This window comes from Chrysochloris asiatica, unplaced genomic scaffold (assembly GCF_000296735.1).
Source record: "Chrysochloris asiatica unplaced genomic scaffold, ChrAsi1.0 scaffold00016, whole genome shotgun sequence".
Lineage (NCBI taxonomy): Eukaryota > Metazoa > Chordata > Mammalia > Afrosoricida > Chrysochloridae > Chrysochloris > Chrysochloris asiatica.
In genome coordinates, this window is record NW_006408534.1 from 23,587,611 (window position 1) to 23,607,025 (window position 19,415).

General features: G+C 37.1%; 1 protein-coding gene across 3 annotated transcripts in view; it reads left to right on the forward strand.

Annotated features, from left to right (window-relative positions):
* The first annotated feature begins 736 nt into the window (after positions 1–736).
* Positions 737–19,415, forward strand: part of LOC102842044 (chromosome unknown open reading frame, human C2orf43) — a 131,655-nt gene continuing 112,976 nt past the window's right edge. The window contains exons 1-2 of one of the 3 annotated variants that reach the window (XM_006835251.1): positions 737–894; positions 8,775–8,788. In XM_006835251.1, the coding sequence (XP_006835314.1) occupies positions 737–894; positions 8,775–8,788 (172 nt within the window). Of the gene's footprint in view, positions 895–8,774; positions 8,789–12,251; positions 12,396–19,415 lie in introns of all 3 variants that reach the window. The other 2 variants (XM_006835249.1, XM_006835250.1) reach the window with 2 other exon arrangements.

Below are 19,415 nucleotides of genomic sequence, written 5' to 3' on the forward strand. Positions count from 1 at the left end.
GACAAGAGGAGTGGTGGCAGAAAACTCAGCTCCCACTGTAAAGAGTCTGGAGGTACCCTACTCTGTAAGTGAGCCTCTTGTCCAGACACTTAGCTTTACTCTGTCTGTGGTGTGGAAGCCACTGCTCTGTCCTGAGCTCTTGGTTCTACCTCTGTTGTCACCGCTTCTTTCGTGATACAGCTCTGTCTTCTGGGTTGAGGAGGTTCAATGCATAGGAATCTCAGAGTCTAGAGGATACATTCCACTACTGGTCCTTCTTTCTTGATGGCAGTGAGTCTCCTACCTTCCTGCTTCTCAGGATGGCTCATTTTAAACACAGCAGGATGACAAAACAGACCAATCCCCATATTAGAGTTTCATACACTCTATTTGCATGGTTGCACCCAGTCATTTGATGGAAGTTGCAAAGTCCAGGTATGGTGCTTTAGGCTAAGTGATGGATTGCAAAGTTGGTTTGAACTGTAAGATCTGCAGTTCAAATTTGTACCAGCTGCTCCTGGGAAACCCTATACAAGGTCGCTATGAGTCAGAACCTACTCAATAGCACTTACCAACAACAGCAACAAAGACTGGGTAGAAGAGCCATATCAGTTTGCTGCACTATATCTTACATCTGTTTGTGGCGTCTCTTCCTAGTTATGTTGACATTTGCCTTTTTCATTCTTGAAAGTTTTCTTCACCTCAAGGTTTTACATTTTAGTGACTCTTCACATGGCTTTTCTTTCCTCACTTAGAAATGGACTCAGAAAACAAGGAAGAAATCCCTGTGCATGAAGAATTCCTTTTGTGTTGTGGAATTGAGACCAAAGTTCTAAAATGTGGGCCCTGGACTGACCTCTTTAATGATCAAGGTGCCTATAGACCTAAGGTGCTTATTTTAATTATTACTGGTAAGTATGAAAACCTGGATGAGGATACTATACGAACACTTATAACTATATCTGATTTTAAGACAGTGTTACAGGTTAATTATAGAGAATGTTGTCAATATAAGAAATTTTATAGAAGGAACACGTCACTCGGCCCCTTGATAACCACAGCTAATACTTAGGGTTTTTTTTTTCCTTTTTCTTCTTTAAATTTATAATATGTGTATTATGTTACCCTGGAGTGGCACTGCAGGATAATACACTGGACAGCAAGGTCAGTTTGAACCACAAGGTCAGCATTTCAGACCCACCAGCCACTCCTCAGAAATGCTATACAAGGTATAGCTTCGGGTTCGAACCAACTTGACGGCACTTACCAGCGACAATATTATGTTGTCATATATGTATGCATGTATACAGATCACCCATTGGTGACATTGTAGGATAAGCACTGGATTGCTAGGCACAAAGATGACTGTTCAAACCCACCAGTCATTCCACAGTAGAAAGATGAGGCTTTTTACTCCTATAAAGATTTACAGCCTTGGAAACTAAATACAGTGTCACTATGAGTCAGGACTAACTGAACAGCACTGTGCAACAACAATATGTGTAAGTATTTATATATGTATATATATTTTTGTAGTTGTTCAGTACCGTCAAGTCAGGTCGGACTCACAGTGACCCTATATAGTGTTTCCAAGGAGCAGCAGGTAAGTTTGAACTGCTGCCTTATAGTTCAAACCGACCTTTCAGTCTAGTGCTTTTCCTATAGTACCACACATACGTGTATATATATATGCATATACATACATACATATTTGTTGTTAGGTGCCGTCAAGTTGGTTATGACTCACAGCAACCCTGTCTGTATAGAATTTCCAAAAAGTGGCTGATGAGTTTGAACTGCGAGCCTTGTGGTTCATACCAACCCTGTGGTCTAGTTTTTTATCCCAAAGCACCACACCAGGACTCCATGTACATCTCACAAGGTCAGCAGTTCAAGCCCACCAGCCACTCCACAGGAGAAAGGTGAGGTTTTCTGATCCTACAAACATTTAAAGCCTCAGAACCCCTATACAGAGTCTCTATTTATTTATTTATTTTGTACTGTTTGTTTATATTGTCTTCTTGGTTTAGTGGATTTGGCAACCAGGTCCCTGTGACAATTCTAGGTCACTATTTAGTAGATTGTTAGGGATAATACTTGCTTTCAGTCATTTAAGCATTTTTTTTTTTTTTTAATTGCAAGTGAGTTTAGTTTGAATATATATGTTTATAGTTCATTTGTGTTCTATGAACTGCCAGATTGAAGTCTTTGAAGATTTCTGAACTGTGTTGTCAATGTTTTCCTTACTGATTTGTGATAGCCTTTTATATATATATATATAATGCTTTGCTTATTATATGTAGCAAGACTCTTTCCTGATTAGTCGTTTTACTCCATTTATAGTATTTATTTGTACAGACACAAAAAACACAACAGAAAGCTGCCTCCTCAAAGTAGAGTCAACCTTAATAACATGGATGAGGTAATACTTCAGTATTATTCATTTGCTGATATGGCGTGACTCGAAATGAGAAGAAACAGCTGCATGCATCCATTAATGAAAAGAATGTGGATTGTATGAAGCGCTCAAAAATGAAACAGAACTCTTGAAGATAGGTATTCTAGGTGAGCTGAAATGGAATGCTATTGACCATATTGAATTAGCTAATCATATGGTCTATATTATGCTGGGAATGATCAGTTGAAGAGGAATGGTGTCTTATTCATCATCAAACAAACATTTCAAGATTTATCCTGAAATACAGTGCTGTCAGTGTACCTACAGGGGAGACCAGTTAATACTATTATTATTCAAATTTATGCACCAGACACTAAGGCCAAAGATAAAGAAATTAAAGCTTTTTACCAACTTATGGGGCCTGACATTGTTCAAACATGCAGTCAAAATGCTTATATATTTCTGGTGATTAGAATACAAAAGTTGGAAACAAGAGAGATTGTTGTCTGGTGTTGTTGAGTCAGTTCCGATTCATAGCACCTTCCTCACAATCGCTAAGCTTGAGCCCATTGCTGCTGCCACTGTGCCAGTTCATCTAGTTGGGGTTTTCCTCTTTTTTGTTGACCCTCTAGTTTACCTAGAATGATGTCCTTCTCCAGGGACTGGTCCCTCTTGATAATATGCCTGAAGTATGACAGATGAAGTTTCGCCAGCCTGGCTTCTAAGGAGCATTGTAGCTATACTTCTTCCAACATAGATTTGTTTGTTTTACCAGCAGTCCATGGGACTTTTAATATTTTTCTCCAACATTGTAACTCAGATGCTTCAGTTCTTCTAGAGTGTCCCCTCTTTCTAATTTTCACATGCATATGAGGAAAAATACCCTGGCTTGGGTCAGGTGCACCTTAGCCTGCAAACTGACATCTTTGCTCTTGAATACTTTAAAGAGGTCTTGTGCAGCAGATTTTCCTAATGCAATACATCATTTGATTTCTTGACTGCTGCTTCCATGAGTGTTGATGGTGATTCAAGCAAAATGAAGTCTTTGACAACTTTAGTCTTTACTCCACTTATAATGATGCTATCTATTGGTCCAGTGGTGAGAGTTTTTGTAATTGTCAGTCTTCTTCAATTAGAGAATGAACAAGATTAATTTTCTCCTCACAAATTGATGTGGATGGACTGCCCCTGTACACTTTATTAAGGGGCAGAACTCAGACTTAAACTCAGATATAGAATAAAAATTTGTTTTGTAGTCATTCTGTTATCTAGTACCCAGTGGTTTTTATATATCCTCTTATTACTATTGCTTCTAATGGATGTAGTTGTTATCTATCGATTTTCCTTTATGTTCAAATAATTTTTAATTGTGCTGACAATTATAGTAACAATAGCTACTTTTTCTGTGGTAATTGTTACATAAGTGCCATTCCTTATCCCTAGTCCCTGACTTACAATGAGGTTCTGTTCTATGCCTCTGTTATAAGTTTAGTTTTTTAGTGCTATTTTAAATATAATTACTATAAGATTTTAAGCAAATTCACGTCAGCTTTCAGATCTGCTGCTTTAACAAGTGAATGATAATGGCATCTGTTTTAGATTCATTCATCCTATTAGTATTAACATTTTTTGTATGTTCTTTTAGTCATCAAATACTTGTTTTTAGCATTTATGTTATGTAAGTCAATATGTTCAACACAAGAGAGATAAAGGCCCTTATGAAATTTACATTGTGGAGGAAGAAAAAGTAAATAAGGGAATTCAGGACCATGATAACTGTCATGAAGGAAATAAATAGGACCATTTGATAGTTGGCTTGAAAAAATGTCTTAGAAAGTGCTATTTAATTGAAATCAGAAGGATGAGGATGAAAAATCGGATTACAAGGATTTGAGGGAAGAGAGAAGAACAAGTTGAAAAGGTCCTCAAGAAATAAAGAGCTTAGCTCCTGAGGAAACAAAAGAGGCCATAATTCTTAGTTCACTCTTTATATGCAGTTTGTCAGTATAGCTAAAGTATTGTGAGGAATATAGAATCTTGCATGAGATGAGATTTCAGAGGAAGAGAAATATGACTATGTAGTAGTTTGTAGGGCATAAGACATGTGACTTTTATTCTAATATTGTAAGGTAAGATGTGATCAAATTTAAAATTTAGGGACGTTATTCTACACTAAAAGGACAATTAGTAAATACTATAAACAATTTTATCTCAAAAAAATTTGACAACTTACTTGGAATAAAGTCCTAGAAAGATACAAACGATCAAAGCCACTACAGAAGAAATAGATAACTCTAATAGCCCTGCCTCAATTAAATAAATTGAAATTGTATGTAAAAACCAACCATAAAGAAATCCCAAGGCCTTTATGGCTTCACTAGAGAACTCTACCAAATATTTTATGTAGAAATACCAATTTTACACAGACTCTTCCAGAAAATTTAAGGGGAATGAACACACTTCCAAACTCATTCTATGAGTCCAGCATTATCCTGATAGCAAAAACTAGGCAGACATTACAAAATGAAAACTATGAACATAGATGTAAAAAAGCTAATAAATAGCAAATTGTATCTAACAAAATATGAAAAGATACTAGTCATTAGGGAATTGCAAATCAAAACTACAGTGAGACCTCATACCCTCTAAGATGGTTATTATCAGAAAAATGGGAACTAACAAGTATGGGTGAGGTTAAGAAGAAATTAGAATTCTCATTCATTGTAGGTAGTAATGTAAAATGGTAAAGTTGCTATAGAAAACAGTTTGGAAAAACCTCAGAAGTTAAACGCAATTATAATGCGGCTCAGAATTTCCACTCCTATGTGCAAGGGGTTTTAAAAAAATAATTGAAATATATGTATTATGAAAAAACTATGCATGGATTTCAAAACATAAACTCATACTAACTTAATAGAGTATGTCTAAGCAGCCTTTACTTTGAGGTACTAAAAAGGATAAGATAGCAGATTGAAAAGCACCCCTATCAGAGCAACAGGAATTTTGCTAAAATTGAGGCAAGAACAAACAAAATTTGTGGGAAGCTTTAGTGGAAAAATGGTGAAATCATTGTTCTTTATGAAGACAATGTGCCAAAGAAATCAGCCATTTATAATGGAGCTGTCATTTTAAGATAGGACAAGATGATGCTGAAGATGGAGCCCTCAGCTGCATACCATGCACATCAATTTGTGAGGGTAAAATTAATTAGTTTGTGCCCTAAATGATGAGGACTGGCAGTTAGCAGCAGAAACAATCACCAACACCGTAAACATCTCAAATAGTTCATGGTACACAATTCTGACTGAAGAATTAAATTGCAGCAAATTTTCTGCTCAATGGGTGCCAAAACTATTGTGCCCAGATCAGCTGCAGACAAGAACAGAGCTTTCAAGGGAAATTTTTAACAAGTGGGATCAAGACCCTGAAGCATTTCTTAGAAGCATTGTAAGAGGAGATGGGATATAGCTTTACCAGTACAATCCTGAAGACAAAGCACAATCAAAGCTACCACGAGGAGGAAGAGGTCCAGTCAGAGCAAAAGTGGTCTGGTCAAGAACACACGTCATAGCAACAAATTTTGAGGATGCTCAAAGCAATTTTGCCTCTTGACTTTCTGGCCAGCCAAAGAACAATACATCTAATTATTATGAGAGTGTTTTGAGAAAGTGAACCAAAGTTTTAGCAGAAAAACTCTGTTCATTTCTCTCATCAAACAAGACAAAAGTTTCTATAGGAAATCGTTTGCCATTCACCTTCAAGTCCTGACTTGATTCCTTCAGACTTCATTTTGTTTCCTAATCTTAAAAAAAGTCTTTAAAGGTTACCCATTTTTCTTCAGCTCATAAACTCTCAGGACCTTCACATCTTTGGAGTGTCTTGGACTTGATGGCGACTATGTTAATAAATAAAGTTTATATTTTTAAATTTATTTTTATCTGTTAATTCTATTTTGCCACAAAGTTCCCTATTAGTACTAAGTTGCTTTTTATTGCCAAGTAATATTCTGTTGATGGTTATACTGCATTTTTTTATTTCTTCATTAGTTTTATACCTTTTAACTATTACAAATAATGTTGTTATAAATATTTGTACATAAGTTTTCATGTGGACATGTATTTTAATTACTGTTGGGTATGATACCTAGAAGTGGAATTGCTGTCATATGACAACTCTGTGTTTAATCATAATCAATGTCCGTGGAAGCAACAATCTAGAGATCAAATGATGGTTTGAATTGGGCAAATCTGATGCAAAAGACCTCTTAAAAATGTTAAAAAGCAAAGGTGTCACTTTGAGGATTAAGCCATCCTATTTTCAGTTGCCTCATATGGATGTAAAGTTTCTGATGAGTAAGATCAGAGAAAAAGTGATGCATTTGAACTAGGGCGTCTGTGAAGATTATTGAATATACCATGGATTGTCACAAGAATGTGCTAATCTGGCTCAGAAGAAGTATAGCCAGAAGCGAGGACTTGTCTCACATACTATTGAGCATGTTACCAGGCGAGACCAGTCCCTGGAGAAGGACATCATGCATGGTAGATGGTCAGTGAAAAAGAAGAAGACCCTCAACAACATGGATTGACATAGTGACAGCAACAGTGGACTCAGACATTGCGAGGATTATGAGGATAGCGCAGGATCTGGCAGTGTTTCATTCCGTTGTACATAGGATCACTATGAATTGGAATGGACTCAGTGGAACCTAACGATGTCAACAGTATATTTAACTGTTTGAGGAACTGCCAAATTGTTTTCCAAAGTGGTTGCACCATTTTATATTCCCACCAGTAGTGTATGAGGGTTTCCGTTTCTCTACATCCTCTTGTACCTTGTTATTATATCTTTTTACTATGCCAGCTCAGTGGTTCTAAAATGGTATCTTATTGTGATTTTGATTTGCCTTTCTCTGAGGACTAATGATATCAAACATCTTCTCGTGTTCTCATTGGCCATTTTTATGTCTTTGGATAAATATCTATTCAAATTCTTTGCCTATTTTCTAATTAGGTTACTTGCCTTTTTATTTTGTTGTAAGCAAATTATATACTATTAGGTATATAATTTACAAATATTTCCTCTTCTGTTCTATAGGTTGTTTTCAACTTTTTTTTTTCCTTAGTAATACAAACTTTGAACTTTTGATAAAGTACAATTTCTCTTTTTTCCTGTTGTTGTTTGAACTTTTGGTGTCATATCTAAAATATCATTGCCAAACTTCAGGTCATAAAGATTCATATCCACCTTTTCTGATAAGAGTATAAAATCTTATATTTGATCTCCTCTATGTTACTGTTGTTATATGGCACCACACCAGGACTCCTTAAATCATAATAGTACCCTAATTAACACCTTTTAGTGGTTTCTCATTGGAGTCCTGGTGTGGCACAATATGATAAGCTCTGGACTGCTAACCACAAGGTAAGTGGTTTAAACCTACCAGTTGCTCCTTAGAAATCATATACAGGGTCACTATGAGTCAGAACCTACTTGATTACACTTAACAACAACAGCAGAGGCTTCTAGTTGTCATTCAGATAAAGTCTAAACTTGTTAATACTGCCTATGAGGTCCTTCAAGATTTGACTTTGTTCCCTTAAAATATCAACTATATGAGAGCATACAGTAACATTTACCCAAAAGAAACATGAGAAGATCAGGAGGGGAAGGGAAGCTAAAGCCAGGAAAAACAACAAACAGGATGGAAATAATGAGAATGCTGACACATTGTGGAAATTGTAGCCAATGTCATGGAATAATTTGTATAAAAATTGTTAAATGGGAACGTACTTTGCTATGCCGAGAAATGTGGAAGATGGCTGCCTAGACATCTGATTGTAAGAGATCCACATTTGTGCCCGTTTCAAACAGCGGTGATGCAACAGAATGCGGAAATCATCAGACAGTATCATTAGTATCATATGCAAGTAGAATTTTGCTAAGATAATTTAAAAATTGCAACATTTAGAGAGAACAGCCAGAGATTCAAGCCAGATTCAGATGAGGATGGGGCAAGAGGGATATCATTGCTGATGTCAGATGGATGTTGTCAGAAAGTGAGTATAACAGAAAGATGTTTACCTGTGCTTTATTGACTATGCAAAGGCTTTTGACTGTGGATCATGACAAGCTATGGACAACATTGTGGAAAATGAGTATTCTGCAACACTTAATCGTGATCATGAGGAATCTGTACTTAGACCAAGAGGCAGTCATTTGAAGAGAACAAGGGGCCACTGAATGGTTTAAAATCGTAAAAGTGTTGTATTCTTTTTCCATACTCAATCATTGTGTGTGCTGAGCAACCACCACTCATCTGTCAGTTTGTTGTACTGTGGTGGCTTTTGAGTTGCTGTGATTCTGAAAGCTATGCCACCAGTATTTTAAATATCAGCAGGGTCACCCTTGGTGGACAGGTTTCAGATGAGCTTTCAGACAAAGACAGACTAGGAAGAAAGAGTGACAAACTACTTCCGAATATTTAGTCACTGAAAACCTTATGAATAGCAGAGAAACACTGTTAGATATGTTGTTGTTGTTGTTGTTAGGTGCCATCGAGTTGGTACCGACCCATAGCGATCTTATGCACAGCAGAAGGAAACACTGCTTGATCCTGGACCAACCTCACTGTTGTTGCCATGCTATAGTCCATCGATGCTGCCACTTGGCTAATCCATCTTGTTGGGGGTCTTCCTCTTTTTCTTTGACCCTACACCTTACCAAACATGATATCCTTCTCCAGTGACTGGTCCCTCCTGACAATATATCCAAAGTATGAGAAACGAAGGTGGGCCATCTTGGCTTCTAAGGAGCGCTCTGGCTGCACTTCTTCCCAAACAGATCTATTGGTTCTTTTGGCAGCGCATGGCACTTTCAATATTCTTCTCCAACACCATAACTCAAAGGCATCAATTCTTCTATACTCTTCCTTATTCACTGTCAAGCTTTCAAATGCATATGAGGTTATTGAAAACACCATGGCTTGGTTCAAGCGCACCTTAGCCCTCAAGCTGACATCTCTGCTCTTCAACACTTTAAAAAGGTCTTGTGCAGCAGATTTGCTTAATGCAGTACGTTGTTTGATCTCTTGACTGCTGCTTCCATTAGTGTTGATAATTGATCCAAGAGGAATGAAGTCCTTGACAACTTCAATCTTTTCTCCATTGATAAAAATGTTGTTTATTGGTCCAGTGGTGAGGATTTTTGTTTTCTTTACATTGAAATGTAATCCATACTGAAGGCTGTGCCCTTTGATCTTCATCAGTAAATGTTTAAGTGCCTTAGGTTGGAAAGCACTCAAAATGCGACTGGGGAAGAGCTGCCTCCTCAAAGTAGAGTTCACCGTGATAACGTGAATGGAGTAAAGCTCGTGGAAGAAAAGCCTGTAGTACCTTCATTTGCTGATGGGGCACAGCTCAAAATGAAGAGAAACAGCTGTAAACATCCATTGAAAATTGGAACATGGAATGTACAAAGTATAAATCTTGGAAAATTGGAAGTTGTCAAAAATGAAATGAAAGGCATAAATATCAATATCTTAGGCATTAGTGAGCTGAAATGGGCTGGTGTTGGCCATTTTGAATATGACAACCACATGGTCTACTATGCCGGGAATGATAGATTAAAGAGGAATGGTATTGCATTCATCGTAAAAAACATATCCAGATCAGTCATGAGGTACAATGCTGTCTGTGGTAGCATAATATCCATGCGCATAAAGGGAAGCCCAATTAATACCACTATAATTCAAATTTACACACCAACCACTAAAGCAAGTAAGGATGAAATAGAAGAATTCTACCAACTTCTTCAATCTTATATTGATCAAACATGCAATAAAGAAATATTGATCATTACTGGTGATTGGAATACAAAGGTTGGGAGCAAAGAGGAAGGATCAGCAGTTGGAAAATCTGGCCTTGGTGATAGAAATGATGCTGAAGAACACATGATAGAATTCTGCAAAACCAACGATTTGTTCATTCCAAATACCTTCTTTAGGCAGCATAAGAGATAAATATGCACATGGACCTCACCAGATGGGATACATAGAAATCAAATTGACTACATCTGTGGAAAGAGACAATAGAAAAGCTCCATATCATCAGTGAAAACAATGCCAGGGGCAGACTTTGGAAGAGATCATCAATTACTCATATGCAAATTCAAACTGAAGCTGAAGAAAATGAAAACAAGTCCACGAGAGCCAAAATATGACCTTGACTATATCCCATGTGAATTTACAGATCATTTGAAGAAGAGATTTGATACATTAAGCACTAAAGACTGAAGACCAGAAGAGCTGTAGGATGACATCAAGAACATCATACATGAAGAAAGCAAAAAAGTCATTGAAACGACAGGAAAGAAAGAAAAGGTCAAAATGGATGTCAGAGAGACACTGAAACTTGCTATGCAGTTTAGAGATGCTAAATAAATGGAAGAAATGAGGAGGTCCAAGAACTGAACAGAAAATTTCAAAGATCAGCTCAAAAAGATGAAGCCAAATATTAACAACAACATGTGCAAAGATCTGGAATCAGAAAACCAAAAATGAAGAACATGCTCTGCATTTCTCAAACTGGGAAACTGAAGAAAAAGTTCAAGCCTCAACTTTCGTTTTTGAAGGATTCTCTGGGCAAATTTTTGAATGATGCAGAAAGCATCAAGCGAAGTTGGAAGGAATACAAAGAGTCACTATACCAACAGGAAATGGTTACTGTTCAGCGGTTTCAAGAGGTAGCATATGATCAAGATCCAATGATACTGAAGGAAGAAGTCCAAGGAACGTTGAAGGAATTGGCAAAGAACAGAAATTGATGGAACCAAAATTGAAATCTTTCAAGAAAGTGAGGCGGCACAGGAGGCACTCACTCATCTCTGCCAAGAAATTTGGAAGACAACTATCTGGCCAGCAGATTGGAAGAAATCCATATTTTTGCCCATTCCAAAGAGAGGTGGCCCAGTGAAATGCGGAAATCATTGGACAATCTCTTTGATATCCCATGAGAGTAATGTTTTGCTGAAGATAATACAGAAATGACTGCAATCATACATTGACAGAACTTCCAGAGGTTCAAGCCGGATTTAGAAGAGGCCGTGGAACAAGGGATATCATTGCTGATGTCTGATGGATCTTGGCTGAAAGCAGAGAATATCAGAAAGATGTTTACCTGTGCTTTATTGACTATGCAAAGGCTTTCGATTGTGTGGATCATGACAAGCTATGGACAATAGTGCAAAGTACGAGTATTCCAGAACACTTAATTGTTAGGATGCTGTTGCAAGAAACCTAGGAAGTTATGTGATAATGGAAAGAAGTAGATAAACTTAAGATGTATTTTAGAACTAAATGATAGGACTTATTATTGATAGTGGAGCTCTGATGTGGCGCTGCAGGATAAACCCTGAACTGCTAATCACAAGGTTGGAAGTTCAAATCCACCAACTGCTCCTTGGAAATCCATACAAGGTCACTGTGAGAACTGACTTGATGGCACTTAACAACAACATTGTTGATAGTATGTAGGGACAGGGAGAAGCCAACAGAGACACTTAGTGTTTTGACTTAAACAATGGGTTTATGATTGGTAATTCCATTTAATGAGTTGAGGAACAAGGACAAAGAATTTATTTAAAACTGGAGAATGAAGCAAGAGGAGAAAATTTCTAATTGATCATTCTCAGATTTCAGATAGCAAAGGTACGAAAATTGAAATGTATATGTTAATTTATAAGATTGGTAGAGGAAAGTGTGAGAAGAAATAGATGCCCCTCATCCCTCCTCTTTTTTTGTTCAAGTCTGGATATCACCTTTGTGGATTTATTGTTGATTAATGTAAAGTCTTATTTCTTTTTTTCTCCTTTTTAGGTAACCCAAGTTTTGTTAACTTTTATTTGCCATTTGCAAAGACTTTGTACTCTTTGGTAAACAGACGTTTTCCAGTGTGGATTATCAGTCATGCTGGGCATTCCTTCATCCCCAAAGACAAAAAGATTCCTCCAGCCTCAGATGGTATGTTCTTTCTAACATCTGCTTTCCTTTGCAGTGAGTAGGTATTCATGTCTCTACAATTCTTCTCAGATAAAAAGTTACACCGATAGAAACCTCTGTTTGTCATTAAGCCCCTTACTCTGCCATGCTTGGTAGTATATGAATGTTTTAAAGCATTTGAATTTTTGAAGTAATTTTTCATAAAAATTTGGGTAAAGCAGCCATCTCTGTCTATGACTTGCCTTTTCTGTTTGCCATTGTAATGAACTAGGTATTTTCAGAGTTGTACTAGGAGGAATGAGAATGAAAAAGTTGTATGTCATAGTTGTTACTCTAAAGAAGTTTGAAATCTCAACAGAGAATTATTAAGTGACAGACTAGACTGCTGAGCTTGTGGCCTCTTGCAGAGTGAACACAGGAAAGAACTCAGTCTGGGTTAAAAAAGACTGTGGAGCAGGTGGGTTTTGACAATTGAATAGTATTTTGACTTGAGAGTGAAGGGAAGGTATACCAGGTAGAAGTAGCAGAGCAGAAAGAGAGATTCGGTAAATGTGATGGTAAGTGTTGTACTGGAGACCAGACTGACAGGAAAGGATCTTGAAAGCTGGCAGAGAGCTAGCACTCTTCGGTAAATAACTGAGAACCTTTAATAAGAGAAAATGGGTACAGAGTTACATATTACTTGCACTTAATTTACGAGATTTGTACCATGTTTGTGCCTCTTTTTTTTTTTTTTTTTTAATGAGAGAAAAGAGAAAGGTAATATAAGTTTTATAGGCATTCTATTCCAGGTTCTATTCCAGGGCCTGTTGTTTTAAATGGCGCCCTGCAGTGGATGTGAGGTGAGAAGAGATGACTTCACTGTAGTTTCCTTGCCTGGTTTGCCTAAAAGCTTCTGGTATACCTCTGCTGTGGTATATCATAGACTTTACTGAGTTTCTAAGTTTTACAGACATGACACACTACTTTAAGTTTCTGTTTTGCTTATGTACTCTTTGTTACTATGTATGCCTTCTGGTACGCGTGGATCTAGAAGTTCAAATACTCAAAACAGGACTGCTTTGTGTATGAGTTAAGTGATATTAAGGCTAGTTTTGATTATATTTAATTTTTCTAAACTTTTTATTATGAATTGAGTGAAGGTTTACTGTGAAGATCATCAGTTTTACATTCAACAAATCATACAGTTTGTTTCATCTCAATGATTGCAGTCCCCTCTGTGTTAAAACAATTATCACACTTTCTCCTTGTTCTTATTTTCAGTCCACTCTCCTTTTCATCCCTTCTTTAAGTAAATCCCTTTGTCTTTAAGTAAATATTGCCCTTTTGATCTTGAATGATTGAGCATACCTTACTAGTATTTTTGTCCCCCCATACCTATCTACTGCTTGGCTGAAAATCGGGCCACAAGTGTGAATTTAATTCTAGATTCTGGTCAAAGGCCATAGTCTCGGGTTCTTCCCGTCTCTTTCTGACCAGTAAATCTGGTCCTTTTTTTTTTTAATATTATTTTGAGTTTTGTTCCACATTTTCTCCCACTCTACCCGGGACCTTCGAATGCTATACCATGGTCCATTGGACTAATTGATTCCAAGCATCTTCAAATTTTCATCATTGTGTTTTTCTGCACTTGGAGAGACCAATTGTCGTACCTTAATGGTCGCTTATGACCGTCTAAGATTCCAGTTGCTATGCATCAGAAATAGGATGTAGAACATTGTCTTTGTGGACTACACAATGCTAGTTAACCATGATGTCCTGACCTTCAAGTCCATCAACTCATTGCTTTGTGATGTTTAATAATATTTAAGAAGTTTTCATCATTTTGCCCCTTGAAACCCTGTGAAGGGTCACTATGAGTCAGAACTGACTCCACGGTACTTAACAACAACAATATGCACCACCACAGGACTTCTGGTGTGGTGCCATAGGATAAGCAATGGACTGCAAACCACAGTGTGGACAGTTCAAACCACCAACCGTTTCTTGGAAACCCTGTACAGGGTTGATATGAGTCTAATCAATTCAATGGCACTTAACCACATTCATAGGTGTGTTCATAGCAAAAGTAAATACCATTTACAAATATCCTTTCTCAAACCCTGATATATTTGTGTGTTTACACCTGAAGTCCTGGTGTGATGCTGTAGTATAATCACTGGACTGCTAACCGCAAAGTCAGCGGTTCAAATCTACCGGATGCTGTTGGAAACCTATGTGTTGGAACCGACTTGAAGGTATATTAACAATAACAATTATCAATGTTGGAGTGAGATGATACCTCATTGTTGTTTTGGTTTGCATCTCTCTAAAATAGATTTGTACCATGTTTGTGCATTCTTTTTTTTTTTAATAAGAGAAAAAAAAGAGAGAGAGAGAGAAACAGACGAGTGGTGGCTTCGTCCCTCATACTTTGGACATATTGTCAGGAGGAAATAGTCACTGGAGAGTCATGCTGGGTAAGATGGAAGGTCAGAGAAAAAGAGGAAGATCCCCAACGAGATGGATCAGCCAGGTGGCATCATTGATGGCGTCAGGTGTGGCAGTAGAAATGAGGTTGGCCCAGGATCAGACATTGTTTCGTTCTGCTGTGCATGGAGTCGCTATGAGTCGGTTCCGACTTGATGGCACCTGACAACAACAACAAAATAGATTTGCATTTCTTCATATGTTTGTTGGTCACCTGAATGTTTTATTTGGTGAAGTGTCTGTTCATGTCCTCTGCCCATTTTTTAATTTGGGTTGTTTGTCTTTTACTTATAGAGGTGTTGTAGTTTCTTATACATTTTAGAGGTTAGTCCCTTGTCTGATGTGTCATTCAAAAACATTTTTTCCCTGTCTGTGGACTTGTTTTTACTTGTCTGGCAATCTTTTGATGTATATTAATTGTCTACTTTTTAGGAGGTGCCAGTCATCTATGTTGTTTTCTATTGTTTGTGTATTTTTAGTTTTGTTTGACAGTGTATTTATGTAATGTAGCAGAGTCCCTATGTTTGCCCCTGTTTTTACATTGATGATCTATATGCAAGGGTGAGTCAAAAATTATCTGCACTCTGGCTGTAGAATTTATTTTAGTCAACTTTTAGAAAAGACAGATATATCATTTTCAACATAGTCTCCTTACTTTTCAATACACTTTGTCTATCTATCAGCAAGCATTTGTATTCCCTTATTAAAAAAATATTTTAGGCTGAGCTGTGAGCCATGAATGACTTGGTCTTTCCTTCTTTATCAGAGGTGAATCTTCATCCTGGAAGGGCTGCTTTCAGAGACCCAAACAGGTGAAAGTCCGATGGAGCAAGATCAGAACTATAGGGAAGATGCTTTAATAATTCAAAATGAAAGTTTTGCATAGTGTTAACAGTGTGGACAGGGGTGTCCTGACATTCAGTGTCATGCAAGATCAAAAAGCTCTTGGATAGCAGTCCTCTGCATTTAATCTGAAATTTAGACTTCAGCTCTTCAGGGAACATCTCACTGTAATGAGCACTGTTGATTGTTGAACATTTTTCCTGATAGTGTTCCAGTACTGATCCTTAAGAATTCCAGAAAACTGTAAGCATGAATTTTCCAGCTGCTGGTTGAACTTTTGAACTCTTTCTTGGTCAGCGATTGAGGATGTTTCCATTCCATACTCTGCCGTTTACTCTCAGGAAACCAAGGTAGATCTATAACCCACCTTGAGTTTATTTCTGGATCTGATGTGAGATATGCGTCTTGGAACTACAAATGAAATTCCGGTCTTGCCTGTACCGTTTGTTAAAGAGACTCACTTCCCGTTTAATGTGTTTGGCCCTTTGTCAAAGATAATGACTGTATGTGGATGGATTTTCTTCTGGGTTCTCAATTATGACCACTGTCTATGTGTCTGTTGTTGTACCAGAACCAGGCTGTTTTGACCACTGTAGATTTTGAAATTAGGAAGTGAGAGGTCTCCAACTTTGTTGTTCTTTTACATTATGCTTTGTGTACCTGAGGTTTCTTTCCTATCCATATAAAGTTAGTAATCAATTTTCTTTAAAGAATGACATTGAAATCTGGATTGCAATTGTTTTGAGCATTACTGACATTTTCACAATGTTACTCTTCCTATCCATGAGCATGGTATTTTATTCCATTTTTATAAGTCTCTTTTTGTTTCTTGTAGTAGTATTTGTTTTGTAGTTTTCTTTGTACAGATCTGTTTCTCTGGTTAGACTTATTCCTAAGTACTTCAACTTTTGGGTAGCAATTGTAAATGGTATTATTTTTCTGATTTCCTTTTCAGAACTCTCTTTATTAGTGAAAGGAATCCAACTGACTTTTGTATGTTGATTGTGTACGTACCACTTTACTGAATCTTTCAATAAGTTCCAATAATTTTCTTGCTGAGTTTTTGGTATTTTCCATGCATAAAATCAAATCATCTGCAAACAGAGAGTTTTACTTCTTTGCCAATATGTTGTTGTTGTTGTTAAGTGCCATCGAGTCGGTTCCGACCCATAGCGACCCTGTACAGGGTTTCCTGAGGGTGTAAATCTTTACGGGAGTAGAAAGCCTCATCTTTCTCCCGCGGAGCAGCTGGTAATTTTGAACCACTGACCTTAAGGTTCGCAGCCCGATTTGTAACCACTATGCTACCAGAGCTCCTTGCCAATATGGATGCCTTTAATTTCCCTTTCTTGCTGTATAGCTCTGACTAAGACTTCAAGCACAGTATTGAATAGGAGTAGTGATAAAGGGCATCCTTGTCTGGTTCCTGTTTGCAAGAAGAATGCTTTCAGTTTCTCTCTTTTGAGAGTGATGGTGACTGTTGGTTTTGCCCTTAATTCTGTTGAGGAATTTCCCTTCTATTCCTTTTTTTTTTTTTTTTGAGTGTTTTTATCAGGAACGGGTGTTTGATTATTGTATGTTTTTCCTTTTGTTTTATTTATGTGGTGGATTACATTGATTTTTTTTTTCTAATATTGTTGCCTGATGTGAATTCAGTTCAGCCATGATGTATTAAATTTTTGATATGTTGGTGGATTCTATTGACAAGGAGTTTGTTGAGCACTTTGCATCTATGTTCATGAGGGAATATTGGTCTATAATTTTCTTTTTTAGTGATGTCTTTATGCCAGGTTTTGGTATCAGGTTTATGTTTGCTTCATAAAATAAATTCAAGGGTTTTTCTTCCTTTTGTATATTCTGTAATAGAGTAGAATTGGTGTAAGTGCCACTCTGAATGTTTGGTAGAGTTCACCGGTAAAGTCATCTGGACCCATATTTTTTTTTTAGTTGGAAGTCTTTTAATGACTTGATCAATTTCTTCTTTTGTTATAGTTCTATCCCATTTTCTGCTTCAGTCTTTATTAGTTTAGGTAAGTTGTATGTTTATTAAAATTGTTTATTCTAGATTTTCAGATTTGTTGGAGTCCAGTTCTTTGTTGTATTGTGTTATTATTCTTTATATTTCCAATTGTTCTGTCAGATTGTCACCTGTATCATTTCTTATCCATGTGACTTGCATCTTCTTTCTTTCCTTTTGTTAGATTTTCCAATAATGTGTTGATTTTATTGACCCTTTCAAACAACCAACATCTTATCTTGTTATTTCTTTCTATTGTTTTTCTGTTTTCTACTTAATTTTTTTCTCTAACCTGTATTATTTCTTTTCTTCTGGTTGCTGTAGGCTTATTCTGCTGTTTATTTTTCTAATTGTTGGAGATGTTGGGTGAAGGTGTTGATTTTGATTCGTTCCTCTTTTTGGATGTGTAAGTTTTTTACTATAAATTACTCTGAGCACTGTTTCTGCTGTGGTATGTTGTTTGTTCTGTTTTATTCGATTCTAGGAATTTTTAAAATTTCATTTTATTATTCTTTTATTATCCAGTAGCTTTTTAAATTAATATATTTGATGACTTCTGATTTTCCTAGATTCATACTAAGTACAGTCCACTGAATTTTCCACTGAAAATGAGAATTTTCAGTGGATGTTTGCAGCTGCTGCTGCTTCTTTTGTGTCATGCCCCATCAGCAAGTGAACACCCCAGAAACTTTGCTGTATCGTATCATTAAGACTGGCTCTATTTTGAGGAGGCAGCTCTTCCTCAGTTGTAGTTTGAGTGCCTTCCAGACTGAGAACTTCCAGCTCTAGCACTACATCAGACAGTGTTTCACGCCTACTGATAAGGTTTTCAGGGGCTAAGGACCAACTATTCCTTCTTCTAGTCTGTTAGTCTGGAAGCTCCACTGGAATCTGTTTGCCATGGGTGACCCTGCTAATATTTGAAACACCAGTGTCAAAGCATTCAGCATCACAGCAACATGCACGCCACCACAGTACAACAAACTGACAGATGTGGGAGTTTGCTATGCCTGTCACTGGGAGATTCCTGATACAGCCCATTCCCACCCCCCCTTTCCTTCCTGAGGTCCCACCACAGCCAGCTCCTCTGAGTTCTGGCCTCTTCTTTAGGGTACTACTTGGAGGATATGTGAAGAGCTACTGCTATTCCCAGAACCCTCAGCACTTCCTCCAGCTCCACTCAGTCTCCAGACATGTTTTTGTACTTGGAATGGAAATGATGTGGATTCCCTTTTGTTGTATACCAAAGATTTTGGTATGTTGTGTTTTCAGTCTTTTTTGATTTAAGGAATTTTTAAATTTCGTTTTCATTTGTTCTGTTCCTAGTAGCTTTTAAGCAGGGTATTATTCAATTTCTATGTATTTGATTTGTTTACTGATTTTCTTCCTATTGTTGATTTCTAATTTTTTAACATTGTGGTCTAAAAAGATGCTTTGTAGTGCTTCGATGTTTTAAAATTTATGGTGCTTTGCTTTGTGGCCTAACATATGGTCTGTTCTGGAGAATGTTCCATGTGCACTAGAAAAAAAATGTGTATTGTGCTGTTGTTGGTTTGAATGCTCTGTAAAAGTCTGTGAGGTCAAGTTGGTTGATTGTGTTGTTTAGTTCTTGTGTGTCTTTGTTGAATTTCTTGCTAGTCGATGTGTCCTTCATGAAAGTACTATATTAAAATCTCCTACTATTATTGTGATTATTGTATTATTGGACATCA